The 19,336-nt window shown below is 35.5% G+C and overlaps 1 protein-coding gene across 3 annotated transcripts in view; it reads right to left on the reverse strand.

The window, feature by feature from the left end:
* Window positions 1-2,297: 2,297 nt before the first annotated feature.
* Rspo2 (R-spondin 2) overlaps window positions 2,298-19,336 on the reverse strand; it is a 132,196-nt gene continuing 115,157 nt past the window's right edge. For all 3 annotated transcript variants that reach the window (XM_076836252.1, XM_076836251.1, XM_076836250.1), the window contains one exon: window positions 2,298-2,413. In XM_076836252.1, coding sequence (XP_076692367.1) covers window positions 2,298-2,413 — 116 coding nt within the window. The remainder of the gene's footprint in view (window positions 2,414-19,336) is intronic.

The raw sequence follows: 19,336 nt of genomic DNA on the forward strand, positions 1-19,336 counted from the left end.
ATTTCACCAAATATATTCCTCAAAAGACAATTCTCATAGTTGTCCCTTGGTATCTGTGCAGCATTGGTTCCAGGAGTCCCTATGGATGACAAAAATCCAAAGATGCTTGTATCATATCAAATGGTGTATCTGCATAAAATGCCTATCCTCCCATTTACTTTAAATTGTCTCTAGATTATTTGCAACTCCTAATATGATATAAATGCTACATAAATAGTTGTCATACTGTACTATTTAGGCAATGAAAAGTGTACATGTTCAGTACAAATTTTTTTTCAAATATTCTTGATTCACAGTTGGTTGAGTACACTGATATGGAATCTACATGAACGGCAATCTGACTACATATTTTAGTCCTTAAAACACAGCCCTACATGCACATAGTACTGTGATCTCCATTTCACAGATACCAAAACTGTCCTGGAGAGATTTATCCCAGTCTACTCCAGATTGGAACTCAAGCACTCTGGGTCTCAAATTGTCACTTTAAACTACTATAATTTATAGTGAAACATACCCTAGAAAAAATACTAATAGATTTAAAAAATTTTTAAGGACCATTATTTGGAGGCAGGGCTGTAAAAATATTGCATTTTTTTCCTAAATGTATTCCTAAAGTAAAAAATCCACAAAAGTTAATTTTAAAGTTTTTAATGCACAAAAGAACAGAAACAGAACAGGCATCAAATTATTAACAATGAAGCACTATATAAAGGAGACCCCTCCCCACTTAGTAAATAGGAATATAGTGTAAATAGACATGAAAGGAGGTGAGCACTTTAGGATTAAATGCAAACCCTAAAGTTGTATACAACATTCATATATGGCTTATTATCATCTCATAGCAATATTTTCATAATGATGCATATGACATACGTATCTGTAAGATGCTTTTAACTCAAACGTTAACAAAAATGAAGAGGTAGTTTTGCCAATGCAAGGTGAAAAAAGGGTTTTACCTTACTTTGGTTATTTCCTCAATAATCTATAACCATTTATTTTGTGTCCTAATTTTCTCCTGGATCAGTCAGGAAGGTAATGATGTTTTAAAAGACGCCACTTTTTAACTAATAACCTGTTGCCCTGAGTGGACAGTGATGTTTATGAAACAACTGCTCTGTAAGTCAACTGGGAAGTTCCTATCATGTTCCTCTGTTTTGGATATGTAATGGATTCTGGCTTACTGGAAATCTGTTTACATCTGACCAGCAGTTGTAGCAATTCAACCACTTTTTTCCTCAATTCTGTTCCTGGTTTCATGATACAAATTTAGAGAGGGCCAAGAATATTGGTAGGTGCCATTAGAAGTTAGGGATTGGGTTAACTTTTTTTTTTTTTTTAAGTCAGAAATAAACTACACTGTGAGTACTACAATTGCATATAGTTCTTCATGCTTCATAAAGCCATCATATAATAGACTCAGAGTTCTGGCTTCTGATGGCCAGATGTCACATGCTGCTTTTTTTGTGGGACACATGGACTGGGGAAGGTCTGCTGATACTGAAACTTTGTCACCAGTCGTTTGACTATGTACAAATTAGCTTATCCTATCTTTACAATGAGAAATAAGCCCAAACACACAAAAACAAGTTCCAAGAGGCAACAAAACATTTGTCAATTTGCAAAACTAAGTTATTTTATCAGACAATGGTTAGAAACCACTAGAAACAAAGTGACATCATATTAATCAGGTATGACTTATTACACACAAGAAAGCATAAATATACAGTAAATAGGACTTTGTATGTAGCCCCAGCAGAATATGTACATGTAAGCACTGCACTGAAACTGAACAGGAATTTCTGTTGCATATCCCCAGCTAAAAAGCAGCCTCATCACAGGACAGTTTGCAGGTCACAGATGCTTGAGAATACCATGTGGTAACGCTAAGCAAATATCCATGGACATTTATCCTTGAAAATGCACAATGTGAGAAATAAAGGTCACAAGTGAATAGCACTTCGCCTGCTGAGCATCTTCTTTCACATAAATAGGCACAAGCGCCTTCTCCAGTGGTGGTCAACAGCCTCACCTCCCGCATGTCTGCAGTGCCCGCATGCGCCCAGTCAATCACAGGTCATGCACTTATAACAGCTTCCACTGGTTAAGGTCAATGAGCTCCTGCCTTTGCAGGCTCCAGATTCAAATCAAAGCATAAATAACCCAGAGACCATGCTTGGGGCTCATCCTTTCACAATGTTACTAAGAACACTGTACACCAGTGTGCAGGAGTGGAGAGTAGCTTTGTGCACCTTTGCAAAAACAACACCCCCGCCCCCAGACACCATACACATCTTTTATTGGTTTGCTCTGTCTGTAGCTAGGAAGACACTGTGTTGCTCTTGAGCTCTTTCTATCAGCTTCCTCTTCTTCTTCTTGTTCCTCTTCTCCTTTGCCTTGGGTGTTCTCTTCCCTACAATGGGGGAAGAAGAATTAAAAAGGAGAGACGTCAGAAAAGGCCCTTTCTTTAGGAAAGAAAACACAAAACATTGTGGGTTTTGCACAAAGCCCATCTGGAAAACATCACCTATGGAAAAAGCAGCCTCAAAGAGAAAATTGTTCACATTAATTTTGACGGAATAATAATAATTTACTAAATTGGATATGCTGTCTAAAACAGAGACTGATCTTCCTGTTACAGGGAACTGGCATATTTAAAAACCTCCCAGCGGCCAGATCAGTCTTTCAAATATCATCCTGCCACAAAAATTCCATTTATCCCCTCCTACTTTTAACAATGCTACCCTTTACTAGACATCTTTACATCTTTCTACTGCTCCACATGTCAGTGGGTCGAAAGAAAATAAGCACCTATCTACAGTAAATATACCAGAAGTTTCAAACTACCCTCTCCCTGTCCCAGAGGAAGGGAGTCTTGCTGTTAACATTACTCCCTTTACGTTCTCCAAACACCAGTATGTGAAATGACATATGTGCCATGCTTTTTAACTTTCTATAACAATTCATGGGGACAGCATTATGTGTCTATGGGTTCTTTTCTAAACTCCTAGACAAGCTGTTCACAAACAAAAAGAACACTTGTTTATTCTGATATACTGTTTTACTACCAGAAAAATCACACCAACTTATTCCTTTCTTCTTATCTTAGCAACCAGGAAGCCCAGACCACAAACTAAATAGTTGGCTTTCCTCCACCAGGAGTTTTGGGGTACAGTTTTCCCTTTGTCATATTATACATCTTATACTTTGTGGTTATGGTCTATAGTCTTAATGTAGAGGGGTTCAGCATTTCTTTGCATATATGTATGCATAAGATTGAAGGAAGAAAAAAAGGATTAGGAGCACAAGACATTTGGTTTTGGTCCACTGCCCTCTGTAGGTTCTAACCACATAGGATCCTTGGGATTTATAGGAGAGAAAAGGGCTTTTAGAATCTCTGGTATTTTACAGAAGGTAAGTCATTGCTGTACACCTTCAGCACAGAAAGATTCTTCAGTCAACTTGGAAAACATTCTACAGTTATTCTCCCTCTCCTACAGTCCCCACCTCTGTGGGATCTCTAAGTTCTACAAACCTTGCTTTCTGTTCCTGTGGGGTGCAGCCATTAGATGCCACAGTAATCAGCACCACTGATGCACATCTAATTCTAACTGATACTCTTCAACCTCCCCACACCTACAAAACTCACTATACTAGACCTTTTCATTGCAATCTTGGCAATAGAGACAATGACTGATACCAAAAGAAACCAGATTAGCTAAATACGTGTCTTAGGAGGCCAGAGCCATCCAAGATTAAGGGAGGCCTGAGATTTCTAAATTAAGGGAGGCACTTCTCATTTTCTGATTAGAAAGGATCTGTTTCTATGGAGGATGGAAAATGGTCATATTCTTCAAGACCCTAGCACAGTGATTGGCACATGTCAATTTTCAATAGATGTTTGCTAGGCAAACATTTTTATTGCTAGAAAAAAGATAAAAAGAATAACTTACTTTAATAGGACACTACATTAAAATAATGAGAACATGATCATGCCCTCATATTAAATTATAAAGGTCCTTGAAGTTAACTTCTGGTTCTCATTAAATTCTGGCATTAATGTTATAATGGCATTTTGCCATCTTTAAACATAGTTAATCCTACCCAATGAAACCTTAGTCCAAGCCATCATTAATCAAAGCAGCTGTAAAGTTACAACTATTTAGTAACATTATCTCTAATGATGAGACACACCTAATGAGGGCAGAGAGGAATACCTAACATAAAATAGGATATTTTAAAAGAATCTTCAATTATAAAGTTTTAAAAAGTTTTCTCAGTAAATAAACTACAAAACTCCTTAGTTTAAAAAAAATAATTGTTGTCTACATTTAAAAATTCATTTGGTTTATGCTTCGTTTATATAAAGCCTAGAGTTTCTTTTAAAAGCAAATCAAAATTAAGTGAATGGAAAAATAGGCTAACTAGATTCTTAAAGTGTTCTGCTAGAAGAAAACTATAATGAATGCTATTTAACAAAAGCATTTCATATTCACAATTTCAATTCTTCATGACTACATAGTTGAAAATTATATGTGAACTTACTTTAATGGAAAATTTATACAAAATGACTACAAGCTCTCCTTTGAGATGGCCTATTTTGTGTCACCCAATTTATTATTCTGATATAACTGTGAATATGCAATGGTTACTGGGTTTGTGAGCTAATATGATATTGTGTAACAGGGAAGTTACTCAATATTTGCATAAGACAGTTGGTATCTCTTCCAGAATTTCAGCAATGCTTCTGAATACTTATTCATATAAAATTTTTCAAATTGTACAATTATTCCTTTGACAATAGGTTATGTGATACCAATTCCAACTAATAATGTTTTCAGGTCCCTAATGACAATCCTAAAGATTTTTCTCAGAAACCTCTTTTGAATGACATCTCTGCTATTGTTTGGTTGGTTTTACTTCTGGCCAGTCCCATTTCACATGTAGAATATATTGCAAATACCAAAGATTTAAGATGGTTAGCCAAGATGTGACCACAGACAGGCCTAAATTAACTGAAAATATTTTTTGGTCCATAATAGTTTGTTCTGACTTTAAACTCAACTCAATGCAATAAAAAATATTAAAACATAAGGTATAGAAAGGATTTACATGTTTTCTTCTGAACTCAAATTTATTATGTTTTTGAAAATCTATCATGAAGATCAATGCCAACAAAAATATATAATGAAAATAAGTTCTATTGGGCTTGCAAGTATGCTAATTTCTATTTCTTCTTCATTTCTTTTCATTTGTGGATATAAGATGACACTTGGAAGATGACTTCTAGACTTTGGATTATCACACATTCTCAAGATATTTGTGCTACACAGGAAGGATTTTAAATATGATATACCAGTCACCCAAAGAGAAATTTAGCTCTTCTTATTCTCAAGTTTATGAAAGAAGATTTAGAATAAATACTGCCCTATTAGATACCCACCACACCAAATTTTATTTTATGAGCAGATTGTCAGCCTCCAGCATATTCACTCTAGTGACAAATTCTGAACAGTTTTTGTGAGAGCTTTGGGAATGTAGTGGCTTCAGCAAGTCATTACAGAGTGACTCTCTTCAAGATCTGGCAGAATGGGGTCTACAGAACAGATCTTTTAAGCTCTGTTATGTGGACACAAGAATGACAACTGATTTAAATATTGCCACGTTTAGGGAATTCAGTGTGATTTAATGGGGAAAGGCAACCTCTGGGGAAGAAGCTCTCTAACTGAGAAAAGTCATGTAACTGAGTTGTCTGGTAAGGAATTCTATTCGTGATGCTTGGTTTCTTCATTTGTAAAATAAAAAACAATTATTATGTTTCACTAGCTAGGTATGGGACATTATGGAACAAAGTCGTTTTCCAGCAATGAGAGGAAACATGTAAAACATCACATCAAGAACAAGATTATCAAAGCCACAGTCTAACCAACATGATCACACTGACTTGTACACATGTAGAAGTGTTCCAAGGGAATAGCTCATCAATTCAGCTGTGGCAAGAAATGAACAGCCCCTTATGGAAATACTCCCAACATCTAACTGTGGATTGCTGCCATTAGAATCAGAAACAGGGGACATTGTTCTGCACCAATGGATAAGGCAGATCCATGAATTATGTGAAACTATGAAAATACTGACTCAACTGCCAGTTAGACACCAAAATCATTCTGTCCCAAGTTCTCAAATTCAAGGAAAGTCTTCAAATGGTTTCCCTCTCACTGGGTTCCAGGTAAGAATCTATGCATCATTGGAGCAAAAGTTTTTGTGCTTTTATCAGTAAGGCACAGATGTTGTATAGGGTTTCCTACTAAATTCTGTTTTTAGAAAGACTTTGTGAGGGTAAATGTGATGGAAAATAACTGAAGAAAAAATTCAGTATAATTATAAAAACGTATACAGGTTTACATACACACCATACTACCTCCATACATATACATACAAACAAGAGAAGGTAAACCACATGACAAATGTATTGAACTATAATTAGGACTATGACAACAGTGATCATCTAAGACCAGGCTAACTGCTTAAATTTGGGGAAAATTTTGATGCTATGGATATCACTGCCTTTATAATGTCACCTTCGACACTTAGTTCAGAGACTGAGGCATCCTTTTAAAGTTGCTAAAATTGATGGATGTGAAGCCTGTTTGTCCACCACTCTGGTGAATCTTGCTATATTTTAGAGGATACTCTGGAGCAGAACAGAAAAGTTTGCTCCAAATCTTGAGTCTACAGTCTGAATTGTAGACAATGAATAGCAATTAGGCAATTTCTTTTTCTCATATGGGCAATTTGAGTTTGCACAAGAATAAGTAGCAACAGAAATGTATTTATTTAAGAATGATGAATGATTCTCTGGAAAAATGCCAGGTGGTTCCTAAAATATTTTAAAAGCTCACAAAAATAAACAAAAGACCTAAATACAATTCATAAAAAGTAGCTAATAAATATAAACAATTCAAACTACCAAATGAAATGTCAGTGCAAAGATTTTTAAAAGTAAAAATACCTAAAGCTGGTAAGAATGTGGCAAGACAGGCATTGGAATTGATTAATATAAAATTGACAGTCTTTCTGCAAAGCCATCTGGCAATGTGTACCAAAGCACTAAAAAATATTCATAACTTCTGACTGGGATCTAGGAATCTATCCTAGGAAAATAATCTAAACTTGAACAAAGATTTATACATGGAGATGTTTAGTATAATACTGAAAAAAACTGTAAATTACCTAAATGTCCAACTGCAATTTTTCATGACCTCTTCTTTTTATGATTACTGAAGCAATAAACTGTGCTTTCAACTATGAATTGGAGTATTGCATATTTTAAGGCCAGAGCAATTAAATTTTCTCTCCAATAGTACTACTATTGCTTGTCTCTAAAACTTTGCCTGTAATACAAATGCACTCAGTGTGGTGTTGAGCAGATTCTTCTGTGCAGCATTTGCTGATAACTAGATCGAACATATCAAAGATTAAGAACTACTGACCTAAATCCTTCAGACAGTGAGAATGGATGTTAGTTCATAAAGCCTCACCCCCCAAAAAAAAATCTGGAAAGGAATCCAAATAGATGCAAGTAGACAATATGATGAGCACACCTAGGATCTACCACAGCTGTCTCAAATAGCCTCAGATAAAAATCTTTTCACTGTCCCTTATTCAGAACAATATTTAATTGAAAAGTAAAGATTGTATATATTTGTGGTCTACAATGTGTGTGTGTGTGTGTGTGTGTGTGTGTGTGTGTGTGTGTGTATAGTGAAACAGCTAAAGCTAATTAACACATCCATCACCTCATGAACTTATCTGTGGCGGGAGCATTTAAAATCTCTTTGCAATTTTCAAGTATACAGATTATATTTACATCGGCTTGGGAGTCAGAAGTGCAGGTAAGGTAGAAAGTATAAAGCAAATGAACTAATACTGGATCCTTCTTATTCATAGTGCAAAGTTCCTCAAGTGCTATTTTTAGTAACATCCATCTGGTTTTTTAGAAATGCACCTCTTTTCACTAAAAACATTTTACAGATAGCTATCTTTTAAAAGGACTAGCAACAGCTAATGCTTTAATGATTGGTTGTGCTGATCAAATGTTCTGAGAAAAAAATAACATTTATTGGTTTGTCTGCAGAATATTAAAGTTTTGAAAGACAACAAGCCACCTACTAAGGAGAATTTAGTGGGCATCTTGAATTTCAAGTGATCACTTGACAATCTTCCAAGTGGTCACTTAGTCATTTCATCTTCATAAAAGAACATGTGTTTTTAAAACCTACAATGTAGAGATAACTTTCGAGTAGTTGTTCTTTTTACAAGGCTATTGGTAGAATGTGATAACTGTTGGAAATCAAAATAGCTGACAAAATGGACTTCTCTAAACATTCAAACATGAAAGTCATTCAAAATATCAGGATTCAGAATACTACCTATGTAGATTACACTAATTTATGATTCAATAAACCCATGAACTAAACAGAAAGTTGCTGGCTCTGTTACTGTTCTAAGTATTTGCCATATTTTTATTATAATCAGAATGGTACAAAATGGTTTGTTCAGTTATTAAGACTTCTCAATTTTTCTTTCAAAAGACTTTTTATTAGATATGAGATCTGATACCTATCTTGTTGATGGGAAGTCCTGTTGGATTTTAAAATCTTGTTTCATGTTCAAAATGGTGAAAATGAAAGAAAGCCAATACTGAAGATCAACTGAGCTCTATAATTAATTACACTAAGGTTTACCACCCATAGCATTTTAATTTTCATTTTACAGTTCTGAAAAAAAAATCATTCTTCTGGTGTATAAAAATGACTTAAGGGGGCAATAAGGTATTTCCAAGACCCTACCAACTCAATTGAAGTGATAAAGAGTACAGCAAAGTAATTGAAATGAGATTCCAAATTGTCCCATAAAATGTTGACCACTCCAGTTGGTTTAACTTAAGCTGTTAGATATCTGGCACTTCAAACAACAAAGCAATGTTCCAAGGATCACCGAGAATAAGCAAGGAGATGTAGGTTTAAAGCTATCTAAAATTCATAAATACTTTTGGTTCATTATAAAGGACAAAGTTTCTGGATGAAAGCTGAAAATAAAACTCCCCACAATTTCAGTTTGTGTGAGAAATGAATACATAATTCTACCACAAGGGGGCAATGATTCGCTTTTACTTTAATAAGAGTATTGGATAAGAGGGTTTGGGGGGATTTTTGTTGTTGTTTTAATGTTCAGGGAAGCTTTGGGCCTCTAATTTCTTAAATATTTTATTTTAACCAAAGTTGGAGAGATTTTTTTTTTCTTTCTAGTGAAAGATAAGGTCTGTAGTGGATTAAACAATAAGTAACCAGACCTACGCACAAGGAAACACATAATTGGAATGTTCTTAAAAAGATGTCTGAGGGTAAAGGTGGCTAATGAGAATATAATTCTAAGATGATGACTCTGCTATCCAAACAGTGATTTGGGGGAAAGCTTTGTTCACAAACCCAGGTTGCCATTTTTCTTATGGGGAAGTTGGCAGAACTGTAAGGAACAGATCTTTTGCTTAGGTCTTTATGAAAAGTTATAAAACTAAAAATTATTTTCACTATCTTTTGGTCAAGAAGGTACACAGATTTGTTATCAAGGATGAAAGCTGGATCACGTGCAGCAATTCCTGACAAAAGATCACAATCAGTTGGTCTCTGAGAGCAAGTGGAGCAACAGCAAGGTTCATTTATGAGTCCAACACTGCAAAGTGTGTTAGATACTAGGCAAGTGAGACACAAAAAAATTGGATATGATCCTACAGATAACCAGTAGCAGAGCTGGGCTTGGAGCACAGGTTTCTATTTCTCTCTTATATACTTTTATAGCCTTAAAGGGTCACCAGAGAAAGGATAATTATAGAATTGATTTTTTTAAGAAAGGTAGAAAAGCATTAAAAGACAGCTAATATTACTCTCATCAAGTTCTATGAGAAAAGTTATCAACCTTATCATAACTGTGGGAAAAAAAAAAACCTTTTACGAACCATTAAGTACTGTATAGGTAACAACTCATCTGTAACTTAAGCTTTCTATAAATTCATATTGCATTGACTTATTGCTTATTCTTTTGCTTACCTTTTTGCAAGTTGTAATCTGCAAAGTTTCTTAAATATGTACATTAGATGGTGGTTCCTATGTTACCATGAGCTGTGTTTTATGCATATTCTCAATTGATGAATGGGAAAAGATAAGTACTCAAACTATACGGCCAGATTACCAAACAGCTACATGCTCTAAATTTACTAAAAATAAAAAAAGTTTGCAGAAAATTATTAAGTTCATGTGGTACTCCTAAGTCAAAAAAAAAAAAAAGCATCAGATTTTGCAGAGAAAATGATACAACTATTTTCATAAGATTAGGAGCTTGGGGATAACAAGAATTTCAAGTTCCTCCATAGCTGACTTCATATTATAACAGAGTGTACCTTCTAAGATAATTCCATTAGAACAAGAGGATTTAATACCTTCTCTTTGGTCTTAAATCAATAACCATTAACTAAATGAAAAAAAGGTTCAAGAAATGACATTTAAGACTATCATCATATGGCAAGCATTTATTTAATTTGGATTCAACCCAATTTCTATGGACCTTAAAGACACACATGCAAGCAAAAAGCTACTTTTTCTGCATGGTGTTTATAGCAGAACATGCATGATTAGCCCAGGCCTTTCACCTATTCAGCAGTACTCACACGAACACTTAACATGAGAAGGGAAGCATGTTTCACAAAGGATCACAAATACACCCTTCCTCTATGCCCTTGTAACACTTTGAACTTCTCTCTTTATAAACTTTGCCACTTTCTATTGCAATTTTGTTTGGCTGTTTCTAATAGTTTGTAAATAGCTAAAAAAAAAAAAATAGCTATAATTTAATGACAATATGTTCCACAGAGTCCTGGTTAATCTTTCCAAAAAACAAGTTACAACAGTACTCAAACTTAACCAAGAGAGAGAGAAAAGATATGGGGAAAAGCTAAACTCCAAATGTGATCAGCAACCAAAACACAGGGTATTTGTAAATCATCATATTACAAACCCTCCTATCCTTTCTGGGCTCCTTTAACTTTGGCTTTATACATAGCCACATAGGCTACCCTGGCCCTGAACAAAACCTGCTACTTTTCAGTTCACCTCTCCCTCTTAGAACAGCTTTGGTCTCCTTTGCCTCAATTACATGTTCCTAAGAGGAGCCCTCAGCATTCCTCAACCATCTACAAGTCAAATGGTTGCCCAGCTCTTGAATGGGTCACTCCCAGGTCCAGTCCAGGAGTGAGTGGAGTGACACAGAGATAGAGTGGGCCCGCTTCTGCACATTTAATATCATGGGGTTGGGATCATGCAGCCCTAGATTCAAAGTATAACTTTGCTAGTTAGAGATCTTGGATTAGTTTCTTACATTTTATGAACCTTGCTTTTCTCATTTCTAAGTGACAAGTACCACTGATGCCCACCTCAGAACTGATGTGAAAGGTGAAAAAAAAAAAATAGGTGTGAAGTTCCAAATACCATACCTGGCCCATGAATGCTAACTAAGTTATAGTACCTTATAGGTTTTCTCATATGTATTATTTCTAATTCTGTAACAACTCACAAGGTAAGCATTATTTCCATTTTGCCAATGAGGAAATAGGTTTAGAGAACTTAAGTAAATAACTCAAAATCACACAGCTCAGCAGTGATTCAAACCAACATCTGGTGGGTTCTTAAACCTGTACTCTTTCCACTGTACCCTTCGGATCCCTTGTGCCCAGCAAAATGCCTTTGATCTCATAATCATTTTTCTGAACAAATTAATAATACTAGAGGAAGGCATCACCTTCCCACCTAACCCCACACCACATCAGGGTTCCCCTGGGCTCCATTAGCTCCCCAGTGGGCCTTGATTTAACCAGTGTTTCTCACATTAATAATTCCCTGGGGTTAAGGCATTCTGAGCCTCAGTTTCCTGGGGTCAAACACCACATTTAGCAGCTCCAACCCAGTATCAATAGTGCACCCATGGTAATACCCAGAGGAAAGTAAACCAGGATGCTTATTTTTCACCTGGGATTTAGAAAATGTTTAGCCCTGTGATTCCAAAACAGTTCCCAAGCCCAAAGTGATAGAATCCTCCAGAGATTTTTAAAATCTAGGTTCCCTCAGCATAAAAATAACTCTCAAATAAAAGTCCAGAATTTTCTTCACCTTCAGAAGTAATTCATTGTGGAGTTAAAACTGCATGCAAGTCTGGAGCATTCAGTTCTGCTAAAAGGGTGTGGCAGAAAGGGAAGGGACTTGGGAACAGGGTAGAGACGTAGTGCTAAGGGATCATGCTTCAAAACACTTGGCAACCTCCTCCTCACTTGTGTTGAGAATCTACCTTGCAAAATGTGAAATGAAGTCAATCGCTTTCTGCCTGGACTCCCTTCACTGGATTCTGCTTGTGGGTGTTGCCCCAAGGAGAAAAAAAAAAAGATCAAGCTGCCCCTGTCAGGAGGAACATGACATTCAGCAAAGGCCCCTTAGATACTCCAGCCAAGATGTTATAGGTTACTCATGGGGCAGTCGATTCATTTCTCCTGTGTTCCAGAATCTTAATTTACTCTACAAAACATCAATTCATTCAACAAACAGTTTGTTTTGAAAGGCACACTAGTTGGTTTGCAAAAATTCTAAAGCTGGGGGGAGGGAGAAGAAAACAAAATTGCAGTTGAAAACATAACTACAATCAAATATGGGGCTTCTTCATAGCTAGAATGTAGAGCTCGCACTTCAAAAATGGAAGACAAAAACAGTACCTCTCAGTTCAGGTAAGAGAAGTACCATGGTGTCAAGATATAATTAGCTGGAGTGGAGAAAGAAGGAAGTCTATGCCAAGTGGAGATGTGCTTTCAAGGAATTGCTTCCAAATGCTTACATCATCATCATGTAGGTGTAAGCCACTTGCTAGACACCAAGTGCTTTACATGGTTTAACTCACTTTATATTTTTAAAAAATCCATGAAATAGATTCTTTCTTTATTGCCGTTTTCTACAAGATGCCACAGGCAGTTAATGATAGTGGCAGTATTGTCCCACGCTCACACTCTTATCCAATGTGCTATTCTTCCTCTCATCTTTCTACCGTGTAGGTGCACTCTCTGGAGGGCCAGAGAGGAAGTCACTGGAATTCTCCTTTCAGTCACAAACTCTTACAAAACCCTCAAACTGTCATTTAGTTAAATGACTGGGCCATTAAATTCATAAAATAGAGCCTGAGGCTATCATTGGTTTGATACAAGTCCAGGATGATCAAGTGCTTATTATTTTTACAGGACAAGGAAAATAAGCATATGACAAAATAAATAACCTCTATAAGTGAAGACCAGACAACTGTTTAGGTCACTGTAAAATCTTTGCCCACTACCCAAGCAATGGATTTCAACTGTGGGAAAACATTTGTCTACAAGTTTTAAATAGAACATCCAGCAAACCTCATGATTAGTAGAGACATCACATTTTCTATGGTTTCTAAAGATCTACAATCTTGCTGGATCATCTTGAATTCTAGTATCTTTGCCTATGACTACCAGATATTAAGAAACAATCACCATGTTCTGGTTGTTTTAATAAACACCCACTCTTAATGGATTTATTTGTTCTCAACTAAAAATAGCATTTCACACATTAAAAATAGAGACTGTTAAGCACATAAACAACATCAGAGGAAGCCATTAGACATGTGTACACACAGACTTGTCATGCTTCAGTTACTATGTTCTTATCAGTTTAGTTCACCTCAGCTCCTAAAGGGAAGCACAGGAAACCAAAAGTTTACAAGTAAAAAAAAAAAAAAAATCAAAATGCAATAAAATAACTTCATTGAATCACTACTGAATTGAAGTTATTCAAGGAGAATTCACATTCCAAATCATTATAATTTCAGTAATATATATTACCTGAAGTTTGGACTCCCCTCACCCCCCCCCAAAAAAAAAAACCTATATTAAGAATTGGTGAGCTATGATGTAATACAAAACAGATTGCTCATGGTCTTAGCATGAAATACTCACGGATCTGTACTGCATCTTGAGCTAAATGGATCAGTGCAATTCAGTTTAAAGTCCATGGACCTGTAACTACTCAATAGCAAGAAACCAACCCAATTTAATAAATGGGCAAAGAATCAAAACAGACATTTCTCAAAAGAAGAGATGAGAAGATATCCTGGCCAAAGGATATGTTTAATAAGGCTCAACATTTTTAATCATCAGGGAAATTAAAACTACAATGACATGTCATCTCAAACCTGTTAGAATGGCTACTTTAAAAAAGATGAATGACAACGAGTATTGGTGAAGATGGGCAGAAAAGGTGACCCTTGTACACCACTGGTGAGTGTGTAACTTAGTCTTACCCTCATGGAAAGTAGTATGAAAGCTCCACAAAAAACTAAAACTGTAATCACCCTATGACCCAGAAATTCCACTTCTGGGTATAGATCCAAAGGAATTAAAGTCAGTTTATCAAAGGGCTATCTATATTCCCTTGTTCTTTTCAGCACTATTCATAACCACCAAGATATGGAATCAAACTAAGTTGCATCCGTAGATAATTGGATAAAGAAAATGTGATACACACACATACATTTATACACATATACACACAGACATAAATACAATAGAATATTAGATGATCTTAAAAACAAGGAAACCCTGTCATTCACAACATGGATAGAATTGGGGGACATCATATTAATGAAATAAGCCAGCACAGAAGGATAAAGACTGTTTGGTCTCACTTAAATGTGGAATCTAAAAAAGTTTATCTCCTAGAAATAGCAAGTAGAGAGGTAATTACCAAACACTGGAAAAGGGAGAGGGAGAAAAGATTTATTGATCAAATAGCACAGAGTTTAATTAAATTAATTGCACTGCATGATGACTAGTTAGTGATAATGTATTATATACTTCAAAATTACTAAATATTTAATGTTTTCACCACAAAAAAATTGTGTTACATTGGTGAGGTAATGAATATGTTAATTAACCTGATTAAATCTTTCTATAACGTATATAGAGATCAAAATATCAAGTTATCAAATCATATGCCATAAACATACACAATTTTTATTCGTCAACTAAAAAAAATTTAAAGTCTATACCTGCATCAATGAAGAAAAGTGCTGTGGATACTGACACAGAAATAAGACAAGCATTGCATAGTTTCTATGCTTGACTACTATAACTTTATTTAAGTAATAATTTAAAAAGTATGAAAATGATTAAGGGATTGATAAACAAACCAATTGAACAAAACTGAGACTCTGCCATACACATATTGAAACCTGATAGGACAATGACAAAAAGAATAAGCTTTTTAAGTAAGTTAGGATGATTGTTCATCCCAAAAGGGAAGAAAACAGATTGTTTTTCCAACTCACATCTACCAAAAAAAAAAAAAAATCAATTTTCAAGTGGATTAAAGATTCAAATGTGGATGCCAAAAACTGAAGACTTTTTTAAAATTTTTTATTTATTTTTTATTTTTTTTTATTGGTCGTTCAAAACATTATAAAGCTCTTGACATATCATATTTCATACATTAGATTCAAGATGGTTATGAACTCCCAATTTTATCCTAAATAGTAGAGGATAGGAAAGGTAGCAGAATACAACAGTTATTAATAGGGCGTTATGTAAAAACTGAAGACTTTTAACAAAATGTAGAATATAGACAAAGATACATGGTCCTTAAAGCTCCATAAAAATATTAGTATATACAACTATAATAATATAGTTACCGTTCCCTATTCAAAAGGACAATTGTGGGGGTTTTAATCCCCACTTTTTATTGGTACGTTACAGTTCTACACAATGGTAGCATGTGTTGTTACATGCACACAATGTAACAGTTCATAATTTGACCAATATCATTCACCTGTATTTCCCCTTTCCCTCTTCTCCTCCCTCCCCCTGGTTCCTTCCGCCCATCCTACTGATCTCCCTTCTGTGGTGAATCAAAGTCTTAAAAAACTTAAAAGGACAACTTATAAAAGGAGTAAAAACGAGACACCAACTTTGAGAAGGTATTTGAAATACACAGAACTGAGAAAAGCTTTGTGTTCAGAATATGAATTACTGAGAGCCCGATGAGGACAGTGCTTACAAAATGCCTCAATGTATCAGTGAGGGAGCTGGAGCTAACCACAAGGAGAAACTATGGGACAGAAAACGCCCAACCAACATCCAGCTGTTCCAGCCATGCCCACTCAGGAGCCAAACATGGGACCAAAAAAAGCCTTCAGCTCAATCCATCTTCACAATTCACACCAGAAGGGCAGTGCCAAGCAAGACCCTCCCTGCTGTCAAGTGGGGTCCAGCACAATGAACGGTAATAATGTTGACTTTAAGTTATTACATTTAGGGGTGTTTGCTATAGATAGTGAATAGGCACTACCCTACTGGGAAGAATGCCCCGGTGTGGACTCCTAAAAAGCACTCTCAATCCCCTCTTGGACTCACACTCTATTTAAAGGCTTTTGCTTGTGAATAGATGTGTACTCTTCTGATAGGATTTGATTCCTAAACTTGAAATAGTTTTTGTTGTTGTTTTAAACAAGTTTTGTAGCAAATATTGCAATAGAAATAATTTAGGTTATCAGGTAACATGAACACCAGGAAAGGTAACTTCACTGGGTATAATTTATAATTATTATAAATTGACATTCCTTATCTTTCAAACCTTAAATGCTACTGCATGCTCCTTTGCCTTTTTTTTTTTTTTTTAAGTCTAAAACTAGAATTTCGAGGACAACTTGCCAGCTTGATTTTTGTTTCTTATGTGTGATTCCTTAAGGATACCTGTGGGATTTCTCTTTGCATTCAATCTTTACCAGCCTGTGTCTCTATTTCACATACTGAGTTCTTTGGCTCTACAAACCCAGGATTTTTTTAAAAACTCAATTTTTTTGTTATTAATATCTATCCTCTTATCTATCATTTTTATGACTTTGTCTTTATCTTCTAAATTATTACTAGCATTTCCCAAGTTTTTCCTCTGTATTTTACTTTCAAGCAATCAATTCTATACTTGACACTTCCCAAACTTTAATGTAACCACTCTGGTTTGCTTCCCTTCAATTCTACTCTTCACTTGACCCCCTTTTTAATTTGACCATGTTGCTCTTTTATCCCACCTATTCATTACTGTTTTCGAAACTGGTTTGTGAGTAATATACCTTCCCTACATCCTACCAAGGACAATTTTCCCTAAAGATTTTGTAAATATGTAGATTAATATCAAAAGTCTTGTCTTTACTACCTTTTAGAACAATTTCCCTTATTCTACAATAATGTCATAATTTTTCCTTTTCTTTCCTCCCAAAGTCAACTCATATCCAGCAAATGAATTATGGAGACCGCATCTAGGTGTTGGTTGGATTCCATTTGCCAACAGACAAATAGCACTTGTTATGCTTTCCCCCAACCTAACCCAATGTTTAGGTCGTTTTCTCTACTAAACCAAAAATGAACCTCCCCTTAGCTATTGTCTAGATCTCTAACATGGTGGAGGGAAATAAGTTAATTCATCATCTTCAGCATTCACTCTCATCTGGGTTCTTCCCATGATCCTCCTAACTTACAATGAGGGAACCACATTTTTCAGGAAACAATGTACTACCCACTTATGTGCTTGCTTTCTGGGAAATGGTAAATGTTCTCAGCAAGAACAATACCAATAGGGTTTAGAGAGAAAGATGCAACCAAGAAAAGTCTGGCTTCACAAATAGCTTATCTTTGTCATTCAGAGTACTATCCCTGAAACCAGACTATCTTGATTCATTCTTTTACAAATCATACCACTAAGATTGATCATCCCTGCACCCGTATTTCCTCATCTGTAAATTAGAAGTAATAATAGTACTCCATGTAATTATTAAAGTAATTAAAATAGAGTATTATAAGTATCTACTGTTAAGTATCATTCTGTTATAAAGCAGAGACCATGCAACCAAAGATATCTGTCCAGTTTTCTAATTGATACAGTTTTCACTTTTGATGCAGTGGCCAGCTAGCTGAGTGGAGAAAGCCACTTTCTAACTCATTGAGGCAGGCTTATCAGTAGCATTACAGTAATGTTTTTTAATTCAGCCCTTTCCATATTTAGATGTTGGGGCTTCCTTCTAGATTCTGCCAAAAGGCTGACTGTTGGCTTTAGTTTACAGTGCTAACCATCCCACCCTCGTAAGGATTTTAGGAAGAAATTAGGAGGGGTGTTAGCCAGGGCAAATCCATCCATTTACCATTGTAAATCAGGCTGGTGATCATTATTTCTAAGTATGTTCAAATACTTCGTGTTACAAATAAAATGTACAACTAAAAAGTTTACATGACTGAAAGCAAATCATAGTCCAACTCTGTTTCATTTACCCTGATGTCAAATGCCAAATTCTAAAAGCCCTGACTCAGAAATATTAAATGAAGAGAAACAAAAACAAAAATACAATGTAGAATAAGACACTAAAGGTTCATCTGCTTTATTTGTCTGCATGAAATGTATCTACATCCATTTATCCTGGAAAGAATATTTTTGAGACCCTTGAGAACATCTCAGTGTTCTTAATAACCTTAAGTACCAAGGAGCTTTTGGTTATTTGAACTCCAAACCTTCTTTTGTGGTTACTCAAGCAGTTTCTGAAAGAGAGAAAAATAGTTGGCCGCCAGGTTCTACATAATCTGTATGTTCTTTAAACCTCATTAGATCATCCTTTACCCTTTCTAGAAGTATATAGTTAACAGATGTACTGCTTAGCTGACAAAGTTTGCATAAATAATTAACTTTATATAAACACACGTTGCCTATTCTTCTTTTGAAATGTCATATTTATTTTAGAGACTAAAAATCTAGTCTTGCCAAAGTATTTCAAATTTCTCTGCAAAGGTCTCTCCCACACTGTGCTTTTGGACTAACCTTTTGATACTCTTTACTAAAGGTACTTAGATGATATAGAAGTAATGGAACTGGGATAAATGCCATTCCAAATGTCAATGTATGAAACCTGTAAAAGTGGTGAATTTTTTTTTTTTTTGAGAGAGAGAGAGAGAAGAGAGAAGAATTTTTTAATATTTATTTTTCAGTTTTCAGTGGACACAACATCTTTATTTTATTTTTATGTGGTACTGAAGATCAAACCCAGGGCCCCACGCATGCTAGGTGAGTGCATTACCACTTGCGCCACATCCCCAACCCAAAAGTGGTGAATTCTTAAAAGTAGATACTTTCCAACCATTGTCTTAGTTCAGGACTGCAATGCAGCATAGAGGTTAAGAACAAGCTCT

The sequence above is a fragment of the Callospermophilus lateralis genome, chromosome 16 (genome assembly GCF_048772815.1).
Source record: "Callospermophilus lateralis isolate mCalLat2 chromosome 16, mCalLat2.hap1, whole genome shotgun sequence".
Lineage (NCBI taxonomy): Eukaryota > Metazoa > Chordata > Mammalia > Rodentia > Sciuridae > Callospermophilus > Callospermophilus lateralis.